The following is a 21,365-nucleotide window of genomic DNA, read 5'->3' as shown; positions in this document are numbered from 1 at the left end:
GTGGTAAAAGGAGGACTGGGGTCGATTAGGGACCAAAAAGGGGATCTATACATGGAGGCAGGAAGTATGGCTTAGGTACTAAATGAGTGTTTTCATCTTCCTTTAACAAGGAAGAAAATGCTGCCTATGTCATAGTGAAAGAGGATGTAGTTGGGATACTGGACGGGCTAAAAATTGATGAAGTGTATTAGATAGGCTGGCTGTGCTTAAAGTTGAAAAGTCACCAGGACTAGGTGAGATGCCTTCAAGGATATTGAGGGAAATAAGGGTGGAAATTGTGAAGGCACTGGCCATAATCTTCCAAACCTCCTTTGATGCATGGACACTGCATCAACCACATGACCCTCATCAACGCCTCTCTGTTATCGCTTCAAAAAAATTCAAGCAAGTTAGTTAAGTACGATTTTCCCTCAACAGATCCATGCTGGCTTTCCTTCATTAATCCACATTTGTCCAAGTGACTGTGCCAGAGCACTGGGGAATTGTTCAAAAAAAGGTGCAAGAGCAAGCCCAGAAACTATAGGCCAGTTAGTTTAATGGGAAAGCTTTTTGAAATGAAAATTTGGCACAAAATTTACAGTCATTTGGACAAATGTGGATTAATTAAGGAAAGCCAGCATGGGTCAGTTAAGGGAAAATCGTATTTAACTAACTTGCTTGAATTATTTGATGAGATTACAGAGAGGGTTGATGAGCGTCATGTGGTTGATGCGGTGTACATGGACTTCCAAAAGGCAATTGATAAAATGCCACATAACAGGCTTGTCAGAAAAGTTAGAGCCCATGGAATAAAAGGGACAGTGGCAGCATGGATACAAAGTTGGCTGAGTGACAGTACGCAGCGTTTAGTGGTGAACACTGATTTTTCAGACTAGAGAAAGATATATTGTGGGATTCTCCAGGGATTGGTGTTAGACCACAGCTTTTCTTGATCTATATTAATGACTTGGACTTTGGTGAACAGGACACAATTTCATAATTTGTAGATGACATAAAACATGGATGTATTGTGAACTGTGAGGAGGATAGTGATAAACTTCAAGAGGACTTAGACAGGCTGGTGGAATGGGCAGGCACATGGCAGATGAAATTTAATGTAGAGAGGTGTGAACTGATTCATTTCGGTAGCAAGAACGGGGAGAGGCAACATAAAATAAAGGGTACAATTCAAGAGGGGGTGCAGGAGTAGAGGGACTTGGGGGTATATGTGCACAAATGGTTGAAGGTTACAGGGTAGGTTGAGAAAGCAACTAATAATGCATACAGGAACCTGGCCTTTATAAATAGGGACATAGGCTGAAATGTTACATTTTACCGCCCCCCACCACCCCCCCCCACCACCACAGGAGCAGACTTGTGGCTGGGGGGGCGGGGAGAGGGGTGGTCGTAAAATTGTGTGGGAGGCAGGGGGGTGCTGTTCCCGATGCCTTTTAGCCCCTGCTGCACTTTTGCGGGGTGGTGGCGGCGAGAAACAGCTCACCCACCCCAGGCCAATCAAGGCCCTTAAGTGGCCAATTAACTGACACTTAAGGGCCTCCTCCTGCCACTGCTGGTGAAACCGGACGACCTCCTTGTGGGCTGGGGCAGGGTTCCTGATTGGGCCCTCCCCCTGTGGCCCAACTGTCCCCACTACACAACACTAACCCACTCCCCCCAACCAACCCCCTTTGCCTCACTGGGGCCTGGCCGATTGTCTCCGGCGAGGCTCCGGACACTTACCTCGTTTCCGGGGCTTTCCTGCCGTGGAGGGGTGGAAGTCCCGCCCAAGGCCAATTAAGGGCCTGGGGAGTGTAAAATCCTGGCATGGCTCCCCAGGCCTGGCAGAGGTGGATTTGCCCCAACTTTTAGGCGTCCTGCCCAACGTAAAATTCCAGCCTTCGAGTACAAAAGGAAGTCATGATGAGCCTGTATAAAAGTCTGGTTCGGCCTGAACTGGAGCATTCCGTCCAATTCTTGGCACAACACTTTACAAAGGATGTGATGGCATTAGAGAGGGTGCCGAAAAGATTCATGAGAATGGTTCCAGGGATGGGGAGTGGTCTTCAGTTATGTGGTTAGATTGGAGAAGCTGGGGCTGTTCTCCTTGGAGATTAGGAGATTTGATAGTGATTTTCAAAATTATAAGGGGTCTAGACAATTCCCGTCGGTGGAAGGGTCAAGAACAAGAGGGCACCAATTTAAGGTGAGTGGCAAAAGAAGCAACGGCGACAAGAGGAAAATCTTTTTTATGCAGCTTGTGATTGGGATCTGGAATGCACTGCCTGAGAGTGTGGTGGAGGCAGATTCAATCGAGGCCTTCAAAAGAGAATTGGATAATTATCTGAAGTGAAAAAATTTGCAGAGCTAAGGGGAAATGGCGGGGAGTGGGACTAGGTGAGTTGTTCTTGCAGAAGCATGGACATGATGGGCCGAAAGGCCTGTTTCTGTGCTGTACAACTCTATGACCCTATGAATGGCTTCCTTCTGAGCTGTAACCATTCTATGATTCTATGGCCTTGCTGAGTTACCAAATGGCTACCAGTGCCAATGGAACCATAAAGCAGCATGACTCAAGCTCTTCAAGAGAAAATTGGAAAGGGAAAAATAAGCTCTTAGAAAAAAATTTTGCAAAAGCAGATTTAACATGAACTAAATGTGAAACATGATCATCTACAAACATTCCTCGTGCACTGGGTGCTGGGAATTGCTGCATTTCCAGTACAATGCGTATACATTGACAGTGAAAGCTGGTGCTCACAACATGCTGCCAAAGTATTAAGGGAAGAAGCCCAGTAAATTTTCCCACTTCTGATGATAATATATTCATTTCTGCACATGAACATGTATTCTGTCTGATGAGAAGAAATCTATGATAGGTAGAATTTAATTAATTCACTGTTTGATGGTAGTCAGCTTTTAAGCAGGTTTGGTGAAAGTCTGCAGAAACATTTTGAATGATTGATAGTGCATTTCAGCATTCAATCAGGTATAGTTCGGACACACAACACAGTGATGGTTTCCAGAAACCAATTGTTGGATTAGTTCAGATTTAGACATTATGGGCTGAATTTTACCAAGCTCATCATTTTACCAAGTCATCGGGCTCTATGGTGGGGGCAGAATATGGGTCCGGCAGCAGCCCGCCAACAGAGGCCGATGGCGGAAGGGCCTGGCCTGATCCTCCCGGCGGCAGTGAGACCCTGTGGTGGACCCCTGCCAATTGCTGGGCGACGGGAACTGAATCGAAATATTTAAATGAATGACTTGAATAAATTTAAATAAACTTACCTACAATCCTCCGAGCCCGCTGTGATCTTCGGTATGGCGCCCATCACTTCTGCGCCTTCAATTCTCCATCCAGGGAAAGCCAGAAAGACACTGGTGGGGAGGAGTTAAGATTTTCAGTGCAGGAGGGGTGGGGAGGGGGTCAAATAAACGTAATGGGTGTAGGTGAAACGGGAAGGGGTGAACATTAAACTTTGTGCGGGGGGCGGGGGGGAAGGAGGTCAGATTTAAAAGGTTTGGGGGGAGAATGGCAAATACTTAATGTAATTATTGGGGGGTGGGAAAGGCCATTGGAGATTTATTGATAAATTTTGAGGGGGTGGTATATCTTAAAAAATTTTAATATGCTAGCAGGGCTGGCTGCCCTTTAAAAATTGCACCAGGACCTGTGCACAGGCAGCTGGAGCCATTGCCAGCAACGGACAGCCTGCCCCGTCCATGTGATTGAGGGAAGCGACCCACCCTGGCTATTTAAATGAACCGCCATGCGGGAGATCACGACGGCCCCTTAAAATCCAGCCCGTTATGTTATTAAAGCCGTCATTATATTGTACTTGTTAACAAGATAGTTCATCGAGGTAAGGGATGTCAGTAATGAGTAGTACAACACACATTTGTAATCTGTTCCCCTAGTGTTGACATTGCTCAGAATACTCAGATAAAGTTTAGCACTGACTAAATGTAGCTATCTTCACTCTATCTCAACCATGTGCCCAGGCCTAACAGCAGGTGGATTCATTACACTGCATCAATGTCAATTTGTGTTGTTTCTTTTCTCATTTACAATACATGAGGTCTACCTGGACTGTCAATTTAGTCCAAATGTGCTCCAGAACTATGGGAAGTTTTAAGTTGTAGATCTGTCCAATCAAGGAGATGCATTGTGACTACACAAACACAGAATGTGGAACTCTCATAGTTGGGAGAAGCAGAAGCAACAGGTGCTATGGAGGAACGTGGAAGGGAGGGAAAGAAGGTGGAGAGAGGGAGGGGAGGGGGAACGGAGGGTGTGACAGGTGGGAAGAGATGGGGGGACAGTGGGGGAGAGAGGGCAGATGGAGGGGGAAGAGAGGGGGGATGGGGGAATGAAGCGGCTGGGGGGGGAATGAAGCGGCTGGGGGGGGAAGAAGGGAGAGGAGGGAAGGAGGGAGAAAAAGGGGGAAGGTTGGAGAGAGAGGACATGAGAGGGGAAAGGAGGAAGAAGGGAAGAGGAGTTAAGAGGGGGGGAGGGAGGGGGAGGGAGGGGAAGGAAGGGGAAGGAAGGGGAAGGAGGGAGGGAGGGTGGAGGGGGGGCAGGAAGGGAAGGAGGGAGGAGGAAGGGAAGGAGGGAGGAGGAAGAGAAAGAGGGAGGAGGAAGGAAAAGAGGGAGGAGGAAGGAAAAGAGGGAGGAGGAAGGAAAAGAGGGAGGAGGAAGGAAAAGAGGGAGGGTGAAGGGAAGGTGGGAGGGTGAAGGGAAGGTGGGAGGGTGAAGGGAAGGTGGGAGGGTGAAGGGAAGGTGGGAGGGTGAAGAGGTGGGAGGGTGAAGGGAAGGAGGGGGGGGTGAGGGAAGGAGGGGGGGGAGGGAAGGAGAGAAGGGGAAGGGAGGGAAGTTGGGAGGGGGAAGGGAGGGAATGAGGGAATGGGAGGGAGGGAATGAGGGAGGGGGAAGGGAGGGAATGAGGGAGGGGGAAGGGAGGGAATGAGGGAGGGGGAAGGGAGGGAATGAGGGAGGGGGAAGGGAGGGAATGAGGGAGGGGGAAGGGAGGGAATGAGGGAGGGGGAAGGGAGGGAATGAGGGAGGGAATGAGGGAGGGAATGAGGGAGGGGGAAGGAAGGAAAGAGGGAGGGGGCTGAAGGGAGGGAGAGAAAGATGGTGAGGGGAGAGATGGAGGGAGGGAGGGAGGGAGGGAGGAGTAAGCGGGAGGGGGAGAGGGGGCAGAGTAGGAAGTAGGAAGGAGAGAGGGGGAGAGAAGGAGGGAGAGAGGGGGAGAGACGGGGAGGGAAGGAGGGAGAGACGGGGAGGGATGGAGGGAGAGACGGGGAGGGAAGGAGGGAGAGACGGGGAGGGAAGGAGGGAGAGACGGGGAGGGAAGGAGGGAGAGACGGGGAAAGAAGGAGGGAGAGACGGGGAAAGAAGGAGGGAGACGGGGAAAGAAGGAGGGAGAGACGGGGAGAGAAGGAGGGAGAGGAAGGAAGGAGTGAGGGGATGGGAAGGACGGAATGAGGGGGTGGGAAGGAGGGAGTGAGGGGGTGGGAAGGAGGGAGTGAGGGGGTGGGAAGGAGGGAGTGAGGGGGTGGGAAGGAGGGAGTGAGGGGGTGGGAAGGAGGGGTGGTGGAGGAGGAGGGAGAGGGGGCAAGAAGGAGGGGAAGAGAAGGAAGGAGAAATGGAAGAGGAGGAGGGGAGAAAAAGAGGCCACTAACCTATTAAACTATTCTTGATTCAAGTTGAGGCTCCAGAGGTGAACGGCAAGCGTACCAATGCGCTTATAATCTCTCCTCTAAGTGGAATGGGGGCATTAAATCTTGATACTTTAGACTAATCCAGCTCCAGAGTAACACATACTGAAGTGCAAAAAAAAATTGTGGCATTGCCAAATTCCCAATCTGGAGTTACTATGTAGGATTACATTACACCATCTTTTTGAAAAACATTTTACTCATCAGTAAATGAAAAAGACTTAAAATCTTTCACCGCGTTTCTCAACAAGCACTGATTTGTAATGACTAATGAAATGCAGCTGGCATTTTGCACACAGGAGTGTAGATTTTACTCTTTGGGTGTCTTTTCATTTACATGTGAGCAGTATGAAAGGAAAGTTCAATCCTTATGGCATTGATTTGGTTAGATCTGATTTACATTGCAGCTCACTGAGTGAATTGCTTGAAACTGGCCTGGATTTTGCTTTTAGAATAATGGTGAGGCTGATAGCACTCACCGTTATTATGGAGTAAATGGGACAGCAACTTCTGACATCCACATATGTGCAGTTAAATATGGAAGTCTGGAAGTTGCTATCCAGAACACTCTGCTCCTTCACAAGTTTTTATGCACCGGTACTTCACTAATAGATGTGGTATTAAAATCCATTTAATGGCATACTTAGTTGAGGTACTTTACCACTAGTTACCCATTAAACACACCAGACAGAAATTAGGACCGATGCAGTGAGGTGTAAGTGAATTTTTAACAGCATGATCAGTCATAATTACTGCCAAACAGCCTCTCTGGCTGCCAATTTAATTTTACAAGTGTGGAGTCTCATTCCATTGGGTTTTATTTATTGTTGGAGAGAAAATTTAAAAAAAATTTTGTTTCTTTTATATCCTCTCTCTTAATCTCATCTTTCTTTCACTCTCAATTTCATTTCCTGTTCATGGTTTTATAATGAAATAAATTTAATGTATACTTCCTGGTTTAGACACTGCATGTCTCAGTGAGGATTCTTCAATTGGATGGTTTGAAGAGCCACCCTGTTACTTGCCCTGCTCACGCATTCCACGGTTCCTCTGGAGAGGGCATTGTGCTGGAAATGATCGCTAAATACAGCAAGTTGTCGCTAAAAAATGCACAAAAAGTGTGGGAAGTTGTCAGTGCGATGAACGGTAAGTGTTGTTCCTTCGCCGCGAACTGCAAATTCCAGGCCAGTCTGTTTTTAATACTTTTTGTGTGGGGATTCCCTTGAAGTATGCCACAGACCTGGGATGCCCACGAAATACAGTGAGCCTCATGTCCCAACTTCCAAATACACTGTCAGTTATCCACTAGGCATTTACAGTGGCAAACACTTTTTAATTAAGAGCTTACATTTGTAAAGCATCTTGCCATGTATCAGACACATTCCAAAGTGCTTCACACACAATTGCTTTAATGTGCATTGTCTTACATAGGTGAACATTGCAGCAATTTCTCATGTATGAATATCAACAAACTATATTGAGATAAATGACGAGTTTACCTGCTTTGGCAATATTGTTTGAAGGAGGAATGTCGATCAAGACATTGGACTAAATCTGTACTCTTTTTTCGGTATTGTTCTGGGGGCTTTAAAATTCATAAGAATTCAAAAAACACAGCCCACCAGAATATGTGGACCGAATCTTGGTTTACTATTTTATTGAGCAGCTCAAACAATATCGAACGCTTTCAGTACTGCACTTAAATGTCAGCTTAGATTTTGTACTGAATCTCTAAAGTGGAGCTTGAACTCATAACCTTCTGACTCAAAAATGTAATCACAAGAAATAATATGGCTTTAAGATAACAAATAGAAATATTCAGAAATGTGATGACAGATGAACAGAAGCCTGGTGACTGTGGGGATCTCCTCATGAATCTCCTGGTGCCAAGGACCTGAGTTGGAAAACCTATGTAATATCTACATAACTAAATACAATGGCAAAAGTTTAAACTATACCATTGACCTTGAAGACATCATGAACAGACTGATGATAAAAGCCTTTGATACGACCAGAAAGGAAAACGAATGACTGATCTCTTACTAATTGAAAGCAAGAACCCACTATGAATTATACTAGAAAGAAGTTACACATTTGTTTAATTGATTAGGCCAACTTTTTCATGGATTGCACTATATTTTCACGATTTTGAAATAACTGGGAGTAATGAACTTCAATGTCGAACTCCACCTTCTGTCTTCAGTAAAGGTTCTTGTATTGCTTGGAAATATTTGATTCCAGAAACATCAAAAAACTGCATCTGAACTTCTAGGAAGGACGCATAGATAGGGAAGCTCAAACAAGTGTTAAAGATTGTTTGGGATCTGAGGCATACATAGAAATTAAAACACAGAAATAAGCCACTTGTTCCAACCAGTCCACATCAGCACTTATGCAAGCAAATAGTTCTAATCTCATTTGCCCACCCTGTTTTCATAATCCTTTCAAACCTTCTTTTCTTCATTCGCCTATCCAATCTAATCTTGAATGATTACATAGTTTCTGCCTCAAATACTAACTCTGAAAGTGATGTTCCTGTATTCGTATGAATTCCACACTCTCAACTCTGTTTAAATAAGTTGCTTTTGCTCGCTCTTCTAAATCTCTTATACTTAATCTTGCAACTATAGCCCCTTGTTCTAGATCCCTCAGCACTGGAAACAATTTGCTTCTATCTACCATGGTCTTGAGTTTAATATTAAAACATTTTTTCACGATACAAAGGAAGCATATGGTAATCAGCTGGAACCAGTGGGAGCGATTGTCCTCGTATGAAATGAACAGTAATCAACCAAAGCTTTCAGCAAACAAGCATCCTTACCATCAAGATCATGTGTTCAACTCCATCTGTCAACTCATGACCTTTGAAACTGTTATTAATTTTGATGTGCATGGTCTTAAAATGCAACATGCAAATTGAATACCAGTATATATTGACAAGCGCTTTGAGGGAACTACCTAGCCACACAACCCCGAGAATTTCTATGATACAAAATTTCACTAAATACGTGATTAATCAGCATGACAGTTAATTTCATTTCTCCATAAATGAATATTTTCAAGTATGAAATATCGACAGTATGACTTAAGACTCAAATACACCAGAAATGGCACAAAGACTTACTAGAATAAATGGTACAATCTTCCTAGCATAAGTACAACAGATTTTAATGACAAAATAAATGAGAGAATATTAGCCTCCATTGCTAAGGCATTTTTAATATGGATTGAATAACTGCCTGTTATTACAGATTACTTCAGTTATCATTTGTGACAATAGCTGCCAGATTTCCCAATTCATGCAATCATAAACTTCTACCTCTAAAATCAACTTGTCTTTAAAGTAAGAGTCTTTGAAGAACTAATCCAGTATTAGGCCCTGTAACAGATTTCTCTCTCAAGTATTTAAATGTAAAACACATTCCTACATCGAATAATCCAAGGGAGAAAAAAAGTTCCAGGTCTTCACCATAAGGTAGCTTACCTTTTTGTAGAGGCTGGTAACTTAAGTTTGCTTCCCAAGGCTAGATGCTGACTCAACACTGGGAGTGACAAAATGTTAACATTTCCTTGAATTGTCTCAGAAGATCCAAAGATGATTGCAGCTTCAAACAGGAGCCCAATACCTCATGGTGAGTTTTCATAAATAATTATATGTATTTGCATATGTTTTACAGTCATACAATGCTGCAAACAGTCTTGGAAATTGAAATTAACTATCCACTATTCGAGTTTTTATAACAATATGCTGAAAAAGCTAAATTATTTGGTGCTCACTTACCTGCAAGATCCTCCCTCGAGGCAGTGGACTGTGGTGTGCTGGTGCCAGGCTCAATTCTTAATGAGAGTCTGTAGGGTAAAGATAGGCAAGATAGAAAGGGAAAGAAAACGTAGGCAAGGGTTTAAAGATGTAGCTTCTATCTGTTACTCATCTATAATATGACTATTGTTACTTTTAGATGCCAGTGGGCAGTCTCATCATTCAACCCATATGCAGTATTTTCAGTCTATCTTTATAAATATGAAAAACAATGACACAGAAGCACAGGTGAAGATCTGCCCTACTGAGGACAAAACTCAAATATCCTTTATCGACAAAGATATTAATAACTCACATTACGTACAGATGGATAACATTGTTACGCTGCAAATCTTCCAATAATTATAATTTTAAAAGGCAATAAATTTATCTCAGTGCAAAGAAAATGAAATATAACCCAGAGAGGTAAAGAAAGAATTGAACTACTACTGCCATGAACCGATTCCAATGTATTCATCAAGTTTGAGATTTGCCAAGCCTACTTCTCTTCTCGAGAAATAAAGTGAAAACGTACACCTCATCACTCATCTGGCTTTATTCATCAAGTGCTTAACAGAATGATTTTTACTCTGCCTTTCAAAAGTCCAGCTGGCACTTCATTTTAAAAAAAATGAACTTTGGAATGTTCAGAAATGGTTAAGTCAAGAAAAGACAAAGGGTCTGACTGTTAAAAAGTCTGATGATGTCAAGATTCCACTGCACTCACCAATAAAGAGTAGTTGCACAGTGAGGGAGTGACTTGTCTTAAGTCACTTGGATGCATTTATTCCTCTGAAATGGCTTCCACAGGAAATATTATTGATGATAAAAGGAGCGGGTGAAGATAAAATATCTGATAATTTACTTGCACCTATGGCTTAAATTCCTTTTACCAATTTAAACAAAACACAAAGAAAGATTTCCAAACAAACCAAACATATAGTAAATTCTGTATTAATTACTTTTTGTCCTCAGCCTGACATGCATGAATATCCATCTGTATTCAAGAGTCTCTGAGACAAGCTATTTGAGAAAACTACACCTAAAAGATTTTTGCCAAATATGGATTGCAGATTCTCTACTTGTAGGGACATTTACTGCTTAGTTGTCCAGAGAACTTAGGCACAGGCTGTAACAGCTAAGGCTTCAGGGATCTTCAGGTTGGCATGGGTTTTGGATGAAGTTTAAACATTAAAATCGAGAAGCCTATCAGTACAAACCACTAGGAAATCTCCTCCTGCTTGACCATTCTTATTTCTTAGAGCACTGGCTTACAAGGTTATCTGGAGCTAAGTGAGAAGAATTGCATTCTCCAGATCAACCCTTCCAAGTTCCACTGGTGTGCCAGGCTCAAAGTAAATTGCCAAAAATGTCCTGCAGTACTCAAACTTGAATGTTACAGGTATCGATTTACCAAGTCATTTACAAAGGTTTGACTTGATTCTGAAACTTCATTGCCAAGTTTATTATTTTTGAGCCACTTGGACCTCAAAGAGATGCCTCTTAGTCCGAACCCAAAAAAAGAATCATTAGTTGCTCATTAGTGCACCTGTGAGCTCTCATAAGGTCGATTTATGATACCAGCTACTCCTCATGAGCGTAAGAGTTTTGTCTACCTGTATGATTAGCCTCCTGACTGTAGCATCGACATTCAACATACCCAATCTATTGGAGTGCAGAGCTTCAGCAGTGGCTTGGGATAAGAGTGTTTGTTCTCATATCTGGCCTTCAAGCAATGCTTTTTAGCAGCTATTGGCCCAAATCTCAGCCATATGCAACATGCTAGCACATTGTTGTGCTAGATATTCAAATCCTGTGTCATGCAGCAGACGTGAACAAACTGCTTAATCTAGGTTTTCATGTGAGGGGCATTAGTAAAGAGGTGTGACCTTTGGAGGGAGACATCACCTCCAGAATACCCTGTGACAGGTCAGTGCAGGCTGAAACCCTCCTATCCTGCAGCCCTTTTGTCACAGTCATTTCACAACTTGGTCCTGGCACTCACAAGTATTCCAGAAGAATACAGCAGATTTATGAACTACTGAAACACTATTTCCATGATTTTCTTCTTGTCTTTAGAAATGTTTGTCACATTATTACTGTTGTCTACAGAATTTATATATCTGGATAAATTACAAGACCACAAGGCATTCACAGCTACCTGCAAAACAGGGATAGAGACAGCTATGAAAAGTACGCAAAGGTCAGGTAGCAATCACTTTCTGTCAGCTCACTGTCAGGGGTGTGAGCTTTGACTGATCAATGAGTGTAGCTGTCAGAAAAGCAGCCTGAGGTTTTTTTTTGAAGAGTTTGAGTAGATAGAAAGGAGCTGATACCTTCTCTGTCCCTCTGTCAGTCTTGAGTCTTCCTAGGTCAATGGCAGGGGATAGGGTGCTGTGAGCGTATCTGAATTAAGTTCACCCCTCTGTTGTTTTAACACGGCACAAAATGTAACTGCAGTCCACAAATGGCTAAAAATACAGCCCATCTCTAAAATATTGTTTCGATCAGCACTTACAATTTAATGTGTTTATGGTCTGTAGTGTTAGCAATCTGAAGTATGGCCATTACAGAAGGGTTTGGCAAGTATACCTCTTAAACTAGATAAAAAATGTAGAGAATACAAGACCAGTGTGCTTTTCCACATTCTTAAACTGTAATTCAGTACCTACACAACTGAATATTGTGCAAAACAAGGAGGAGAAAAACACCTGGAACACTGTCCCTTTAACAGCAGGCTGGGGTCACCTAATTTTTCAAGTTCCACTGCATAAAGGGCTTCATTCTGAGCCATACTTACATTTTTGCATGTTGGAGGTAGAGACTGAACAGTAGAAAGAAACGTGAACACAAAAACAAGCTTTAGGTATCACTGGGTCAGGAAAACACTACTGGGTGGCAGCCAAAAGAACTTAACTATGCTCAAGAAATGAATAATTAGTACTATAAATAGGAAATCTAACATTCTTCCTTATATGTTGCAGCATGTGTGTGTGTGTTAGAGGCAGCTGAATGGATGATCTCAAACTTAGTGACAAAGAATTCCACGATTTCATCACGTGTGGAGATGAAGTGAAAGGGACAGTTGAGACAGTGGTGTCTTACTTTAACAACCGCCCTCTAAGGTGGATGTAAAATATCCCAACGCATTATTTCGAAGAACAGGAGGAGAGTTCTTATAGAGTCACAGTGCCATTACGGTACAGAAGGAGACCATTCGGCCCATCGAGTCCATGCCGGCTCTCTGAATAGCAATCCAGTCAGTTCCATTCCCCTCTCTATCCGAGTAGCCCTGAAAATTTATTTCCCTCAAGTGCCTACCCAATTTCCTTTTGAAATCATTGATCATCGCTGCTTTCACCACCCTCGTAGGCAGCGAGTTCCAGGTCGCAAAAAATTCTTCCTCACATCCCCTTTGGATCCCTTGCCAAAAATCATAAATCTGTGTCCCCCAGTCCTTGCACCACCAGCAAAAGGGAACAGCTTTCCTTTGTCAATCTTATCTAAACCTGTTGTAATTGTGTATACCTCTATCAGATCTCCCCACGACCTCCTTTGCTCCAAGGAGAAAAACCTAACCTTGTAGCTAAATTTCCCCGTCCCTGGAACCATTCTGGTAAATCTCCTCTGCACCTCTCAAGGACCCTCGCATTCTTCTTAAAGTGTGGTGACAAGAACTGGACACAATATTCTAGTTGTGGCCTATCTAGAACTTTATAGATTCAGCATTAACTTCCTGCTTTTGTACTCAATACCTCTATTTATGATGCCCAAGATTCCATAAGCTTTGCTAACTACTCCATCAATATGTCCTGCCATCGTCAAAGATCTATGCACATGAACCCCGAGGTCCCTCTACCTCTGTACACTCTTTAGAACTGTGTCATTAAGTATATATTGCCTCTTCCTTTCTCTTCTCCCAAAATGCATCACCTCACACTTCTCTGTATTACATTTCATCTGTCACTTGTCTGCCTATTCTGCTAACCTATCTATGCTCTTTTGCAGTTGATTGGTATCATCCTCACTGTATGCCACACCTCCAAGTTTGGTATCATTGTCAAATTATGAAATTTTACTCTGTATTCCAATATCCAAGCCATTTATATATATCAAGAAAAGTAGTGGTCCTAGCACTGACCCTTGGGGAACACCACTGTCTAACATCCTCCAGTCTGAAAAACCATTTACCACAACTCGCTGTTCTCTGTCCTTAAGCCATTTTTTATCCAAGATGATACTGACGCTCCTATTCCTGAGCCTGTATTTTGTTTACCAGCCTTTTATGTGGTACTTTGTCAAATGTTTCCAGTGTCCTGGTCAATCATCCCTTGACTAACATTGCCAAAACAGATTATTTGGTCATTGTCATATTGCTGTTTGTGAGAGCTTGCTGTGAGCAAATTGGCTGCTTCATTTCCTACATTACATCAGTGAATGCACTTCAAAAGTATTTCATTGGCTGTAAGGTGTTTTGAGATGCCCTGAGATTGTGAAAGGCGCTAAAGGACTGCAAGTTCTTTCATTCCTTTTTGTGCTGTAATTTCTATGATTTGCTATTGGGCAACAAAGTGGTAATAAGTAGAAGAATTGGTTCCAATATTTGTCAGGGGCTCCTAAACTGCAAAGCAAATAAACTGTCTAACTCAATTTACTGTTCACTGCATAGTGAGGAATTCTGTTTCCTACAGGAAGTTGTCTTTTATTTCATAAGACATTGAAGGTTTACGCACTTGGTTATAATGCAACAAACAAATTAATGGCAGAAGACTTATTCACTGAGACAAATAAAACACAGATTTAATTTTTGGAAGAAGTGAGATAGGGTGCAGCTACCATCAAATAGTTCAGTACCTTTCCAAGCTGAGATAAGAGCAAGACAGCAATAGTCTTATTTGGATTAAATGTGGCACAAGCTATTAAAGATTTAAATGGATCTGACATAACTTATCATGCAGCGGATTCAGGTGACTACTATTTATTTGACAAACTGTTTGACTTTCTAAATGTCCTTCTTAAATGTGCATATGAATAGGTTTTACCCAAGAGTTCATAGTTTGTTGAGTTTGGATTAGACGAAAATCTAAACAAATCTGAATTTTCCCAAATCCATTCTCGTGAAGGTCCAATGCAAGTTGGGGGAGGAAAGAAGATCAGAACTTCAAAAAAGGTGGGGGCACAGATAAATATTTAAACGTTGACTAATCTAAGTCTAAGACACCATCTCTGTGTCACAATTCTTGGGATGTTCCAACTTAGCTGTGAAATGATACAATAATAGTATCCATCAAAAGGTTCTGGGTGAATTCATTCTATTCAAGGTCTCTGAGAACTTGCCTTGGCTCTTAGCAGAGATCTCATTTACCGCGACCACTAAAACTGGTCATCACTGTAGCAAATTGTATAAATCCTTCCATATGCAAAGTTACATCTTGCTGGTCTAAGGCAATGGAGCAAAGCCTTTCTTTATTTAGTTTTGAGAGGAATTTCTTAAGTCAGGTGACAGTTACAGGCATCTGAGGGAAATGTCTGGGATGATTTACTGACTGAATTCAACTCTCCATGATCCTAAACTCCATCAAGCGCAACTGCAGTCGAGTTGAGTTATGAATATTGTGAGGTATTGCTAAACAATGCAAATAAAATGAGAGTGTAAATCACTGGAAAGGATCTAACTACATTCACTGCAGATCTCAAAGCTGCTCGATGTGATCACCAGAATCTGAACGTGATTTCATCAGAAAAAAATCTCAAGTGGTGGGTCTCAACTGGAAATAACAGGAACATTTTGCTGAGAGAGAGGGAAGGGAAGAGTAGGAGAGGGAAGAAAAGGAAGACAAAGACAGACAGACAGTCAGAGACAGAGAGACAGAAAGACAGACAGACAGAGCTAATAGTTATATAGCACCTTTCACAAGCTCAGGACATCCCAAAGTGCTTTAGAGCCAAAGAGGTAATTTTGAAGTATCGTCATTGTTGTAATGTAGGAAACACAGCAGACAATTTGCATACAGTAAGCTCCCACAACCCACAACCTTCTGATTCAGGGATGAGTGCTATAAACTGAGCCAAGGCTGACACCTAGTTTGTGACAAGGGAAAAAAAATGGAAGTGAGGAAAGGCATCCCATTTAGATGGTATGAGGTTTTCAATGGCACTGTGGCCTAGGTGTTCCCTCTCTGTAGGGTGGCAACATTTTTGAATCAGGAAAAATCAATGTGCTACAGGAAGCTGTGGAGCTCGACAACGGTGATAGGATAAGTGGCCTTAAGTGGAGCTTGGGGAAGTATATACACCGGATAATGCTGCTTTAGTTAGATATAATGTTTTTGTGTTCAGTTTCTACCCTGTTCAAGAGGAATTTGAGCATTAAAGGCTTTTACAGCATGCTCCATGGTAGAGCCAGGAAGGTTTGTTTTAAATGGAAGAATGATTGTTTTCGTTTAAAAAGATTCAAATCGTATTTAACACGAGAAGTGCTGTCACATGTAATTATAGTAAGAACTTATGGAAAAAGCTCAGATATAAGGAAACTTACTTGTAATTGTCATCTTCAACGAACTTCTGAAGTTCTTCAATATATCTCACTGAATTCAGGTATTTCTGAACATGAGGCAACAGAGGAATATCTAAAGGAAATAAAATGCATCAAAGAGGGGAAAAATAACGCTATATCTAATTTAGTGAATTAAAATTGAGGAATCTGCTTAAGTAACTTACCGTAATCACAGGACTGCTGAAGATCTGAAATGATTCTTAAAATATTGTTCATTAGATTTGATCTTTGTTCGCTCTCAATGATACTGTGTGTGGATGGGTACGCTGAGTCAATGTACGTCAAGTCAGACAAATAAATGCCTGTAAAACATGAAGGTAAAAGAAAAGCATGATGAACTGAAAATTGTGTAAGCCTTAAAAAGTGAAACGTTGAAAAAATTAGAGAAATGATTCACATACCAATTAAAACATTACATTTCAAAATGGACCTGCGAGTTTCACTGTAGAGAAACTGCACATTTTATGAATTGTAAGACATCTTTCAATACCTATTTTGAAACATGCAAATATTCTTTCTTTTTTTTCTTTTGGGCCTCCTTATCTCGAGAGACAATGGATACGCGCCTGGAGGTGGTCAGTGGTTTGTGAAGCAGCGCCTGGAGTGGCTATAAAGGCCAATTCTGGAGTGACAGGCTCTTCCACAGGTGCTGCAGAGAAATTTGTTTGTTGGGGCTGTTGCACAGTTGGCTCTCCCCTTGCGCCTCTGTCTTTTTTCCTGCCAACTACTAAGTCTCTTCGACTCGCCACAATTTAGCCCTGTCTTTATGGCTGCTCTGGCGAATGCTGGCAACTGACTCCCACGACTTGTGATCAATGTCACACGATTTCATGTCGCGTTTGCAGACGTCTTTATAACGGAGACATGGACGGCCGGTGGGTCTGATACCAGTGGCGAGCTCGCTGTACAATGTGTCTTTGGGGATCCTGCCATCTTCCATGCGGCTCACATGGCCAAGCCATCTCAAGCGCCGCTGACTCAGTAGTGTGTATAAGCTGGGGGTGTTGGCCGCTTCAAGGACTTCTGTGTTGGAGATATAGTCCTGCCACCTGATGCCAAGTATTCTCCGAAGGCAGCGAAGATGGAATGAATTGAGACGTCGCTCTTGGCTGGCATACGTTGTCCAGGCCTCGCTGCCGTAGAGCAAGGTACTGAGGACACAGGCCTGATACACTCGGACTTTTGTGTTCCGTGTCAGTGCGCCATTTTCCCACACTCTCTTGGCCAGTCTGGACATAGCAGTGGAAGCCTTACCCATGCGCTTGCTGATTTCTGCATTTAGAGACAGGTTACTGGTGATAGTTGAGCCTAGGTAGGTGAACTCTTGAACCACTTCCAGAGCGTGGTCGCCAATATTGATGGATGGAGCATTTCTGACATCCTGCCCCATGATGTTCATTTTCTTGAGGCTGATGGTTAGGCCAAATTCATTGCAGGCAGACGCAAACCTGTCGATGAGACTCTGCAGGCATTCTTCAGTGTGAGATGTTAAAGCAGCATCGTCAGCAAAGAGGAGTTCTCTGATGAGGACTTTCCGTACTTTGGACTTCGCTCTTAGACGGGCAAGGTTGAACAACCTGCCCCCTGATCTTGTGTGGAGGAAAATTCCTTCTTCAGAGGATTTGAACGCATGTGAAAGCAGCAGGGAGAAGAAAATCCCAAAAAGTGTGGGTGCGAGAACACAAATATTCACAACCAGCAATTAATAGCATGGTCGAATGTTCTCAACTAATCCACTGAATCAATTTTTTAAGGTATGGGAGATGCTGGTGAGGACAGATTTATTGGTAGGTGATGGTGGGCCGCCTTCTGGAAGTAATCATTTTGCACAACTGAGTAAGCTTACTAGGTTACTTCAGAGGACATTAATTGTTGAATATGTGGTGTGCCAGGCAGGGGTGTCCAGTTCATTTCTTTGAAGGAAGGTCACTAGTGAACCAGTTTGGCTGTTAAGACAATCTGACAGATTTTGCAGTAATTTTATTCTGGTGTCAGACCACAAATTCTCTCATTTACTGAATTTATTTTCACCACAAGCCTTGGTGGTACCTGAACACATGAATGGGTTGCCAATTCAGTATTGTAACCAATGCACCATCACACCCATGTTGGTGAACAAACTACAGAAAATAATTCTGAAACTTACTGGAACAATGGGATGTGACCTCACGTCTGCAATCTGCAATTTTGCTATTCCACTGCAGAGAAACATGGTGGAAACTGGTTCCCCAAAGAAAAGGACAATAAAGCCATCTCAGATTGCTTTTGCTCACTTCGCAGAAGCAGGTTATGGAATAGCATGCGAGTTGGGAGTAAGTGGCTGACTTGCCAGTTGATGATGTATGGGATTGGAAGGCCAAGGGGAAGAAGTAGAAAATATAATTAAAAAGCGGCAAGATATTAAGTTGGATTGCTCCCAAAAATGGGATTGATCTACACAATTAACCTGTTCTGTTATTTGAAACGCTGGCAACACGCCATTTTCATGTTACCTGCTCATTAGCTGGAGTTTGCACGCAGCCAGCACTAACCGTGCTGTTCATTGGCTGCACACATCAGCAAGCGGCCCAAAATCTTAACTTCCTAACACCACGTAAAGCTAGCTTGCTCTGCTTAAAGCTAGCCTGCACCTCTTAAGGGGAAGGTGCATTGTGGCTGGAGCAGCTGTTGGGATTTGTACAGGAAATGAATCTGGCCTTGGAAAAAATGAAAAGTGGCATAACACGGGAGAGAGTGGGCTCCAAAGGTTTCCAATGTTGCACTGAAGGTCTTGGTGGAGGAGGTGGAAAAAGAAAGCGATGTCCTGTACCTGCAGGCGGCCAGGAAGCCCTCCAAGCACACATTAAAAGGCAGTGGGAGCAAATAGCCATGGATGTCAAAGTCAGCAGTCAAGCCCAAGAAACCTGGATGCAGTGCCACAAGAAGTCCAATGACTTCACACGAATAATTAAGATCAGTGAATGCATCTTCCAATGTCATATCCTAGCAACTGTACTGCTTGCCTCATCCAATCCTCAATTCAACACATTCCCATCACTCATCTACCTGCAATCTTCTTCAATCAGGACTCGTATCTAAAATTCATATGCTCCTTCCTTACACACTTAGCCCTACTGTTGGCCTCAAACTCACATCTCACAGTTTGTACACAGTTCCAGCTAGTCAACCATGACAGCCACATCATCCAAACAGATTCCACAATACTTCCCTCTCTCGTGTACGACAAGGTGGCGCTCAACCAGAGGCAGCAGGAACTAACCAGAGAGGAACAGGCCCATCTACATGCTCTAACCCCCATGGGGGAGATGGTGCTGACCATTATTGGAACAGACATTGATGAAGCTGTGGCCAGTGGTGTGGATGAAACCATTGAAGACAACGGTATCCTCATACCTAATCCTCCTCCTCTTATCTCACTTCCCCTTCATTCCACAATCTCTTCTGACTTACAAGTTGCAGATGGTGTAAGCTTGCACCTCTTGCTTTCTTCCTTCCCCTCACCACAACATTATCCTTGTGCCTCTTACCTCTCAGATATGAAGAACTACAACCTGCCCATTTAGTGGAGGAACACAAAGACGACAGTGATGATGAAGACACACCCTCACTTGATTTCACACTCGCAGATACCAGGACAGACACTGACACAGTGTGCATCTTAGAGAGTGACACAGATGTAGAATCTGCATGTGGTAAGACACCAGGCATGAGTGCGCTGCAGCCAGGGCACGGACAATGATATAGTGCAGGTGACAGATTGCTGGACGGTGAGGTCGTGGACGACTTTTGCTGTAGAGGTCTCAGGTGAGGACTTCGATGGGACAGACTACAGAAAAAGGCTGATGGGCTTACACAACAAAATGCTTGCTGGATTGGGAAGCCTACCAGAACTTCTACAATGTCAAGGAGCATGGAGGAGTCTGGCACCAACTTATCACAGGGCTTTTCATATAGCTTGGAGCTCATCCTTTCCAGCATGCAAGTGGTGGCCAACTCAACTGGGGACACAAACATGGTGCAGTGACTGATGGCTGATGGGGGGGGGCGGGGGGCGGGTGCAGGGGAGGCACTTTGTAGGAGCTGTAGGACAAACAAAATACAAGGAAGACAGGCACTGAGTGAATACACAAGGGTGATTAGTTTAATTGTGCATACAGTATGGCATGATTTCATTTATAAATTTGATTTGTAATTTTTTTTGTGGTCTCTTTTATTTTTGCGTTATGGCCAGGAGGACACTGTGATAGTGTTATGATCCCATTAGAGACCAATAACTTTTCAAAGAGAAATTCGAACTCCCTGTTATTACTAAATTATGCCACATGATTTCACATTTTAAACAAAAAAACTTTACTGAAGAGTTAAACAAAGCAAGCACTACTAACCTAACGGGCGGCGCAGTGGTTAGCACCGCAGCCTCACAGCTCCAGTGACCTGGGTTCAAATCTGGGTACTGCCTGTGTGGAGTTTGCAAGTTCTCCCTGTGTTTGCGTGGGTTTCCTCCAGGTGCACCGGTTTCCTCCCACATGCCAAAGACTTGCAGGTTGATAGGTAAATTGGCCATTAGCAATTGCCCCTAGTGTAGGTAGGTGGTAGGGAAATATAGGGACAGGTGGGGATGTGGTAGGAATGTGGGATTAGTGTAGCATTAGTATAAATGGGTGGTTGATGGTCGGCACAGACTCAGTGGGCCGAAGGGCCTATTTCAATGCTGTATCTCTAAACTCTAAACTAAACTACAATTTGTAATCACATATTTTAAAGCCAAAATCCTAACTGAACGCAAAGTCTTATACCTTAAATGTAAAATCGCAACAGAACACTGCCCGTTTGACTTTTACTTTCACTCTTCCTGGGATCAATCCAAAGCATATCACGGCTCTCAGGAATTCACTTTGATTTTCCTTAGTTTCCCAGCTATATTCGGAGGCATAAGATTTCTTGGGGATTCTCCCTCTAGCATCCAACTAGGTGAACCCTCCAACTCTCCTTCACCACCTCACGAATTTGGTTTCCCCAGCCTGAGCCTCACTCTCATCTCTTGCATAGTGACTTCGAATCAAAAAGCACCCTTAGCTCCTGATAGCCCTTTGCCACTGAGGGCAGCTGCTTCCAAAATTCAACTGACTTTCTGTGAGCAAAACACAGAGATAAAAACATTTGGTCAAAAGGCATCTGCTTGCAAAATCAATCTCCATGGTAATGTGGCCGAGATAGAAATTTAAGCTAATTACCTCCAACTCCAAAACATCTTTTTGACTCTGGATAATCACATGAATAATTCACATTGCTAACAAAGACAGGACAATT

At 43.1% G+C, this 21,365-nt stretch overlaps 1 protein-coding gene across 10 annotated transcripts in view; it reads right to left on the bottom strand.

Annotated features, from left to right (window-relative positions):
• Positions 1-21,365, bottom strand: part of ralgps2 (Ral GEF with PH domain and SH3 binding motif 2) — a 556,829-nt gene that overhangs the window by 74,706 nt on the left and 460,758 nt on the right. For 8 of the 10 annotated variants that reach the window (XM_068037884.1, XM_068037880.1, XM_068037881.1 and 5 more), the window contains 3 exons: positions 16,220-16,357; positions 16,038-16,128; positions 9,482-9,549 (listed from right to left, as the gene is read on the bottom strand). In XM_068037884.1, coding sequence (XP_067893985.1) covers positions 9,482-9,549; positions 16,038-16,128; positions 16,220-16,357 — 297 coding nt within the window. Of the gene's footprint in view, positions 1-3,267; positions 3,358-9,481; positions 9,550-16,037; positions 16,129-16,219; positions 16,358-21,365 lie in introns of those variants that run through there. The other 2 variants (XM_068037888.1, XM_068037890.1) reach the window with 2 other exon arrangements.

Source organism: Heterodontus francisci, chromosome 8, assembly GCF_036365525.1.
Source record: "Heterodontus francisci isolate sHetFra1 chromosome 8, sHetFra1.hap1, whole genome shotgun sequence".
Classification (NCBI taxonomy): Eukaryota; Metazoa; Chordata; class Chondrichthyes; order Heterodontiformes; family Heterodontidae; genus Heterodontus; species Heterodontus francisci.
The sequence above is the reverse complement of the archived record's forward strand: the minus strand, read 5'-3'. Positions and strand labels throughout refer to the sequence as shown.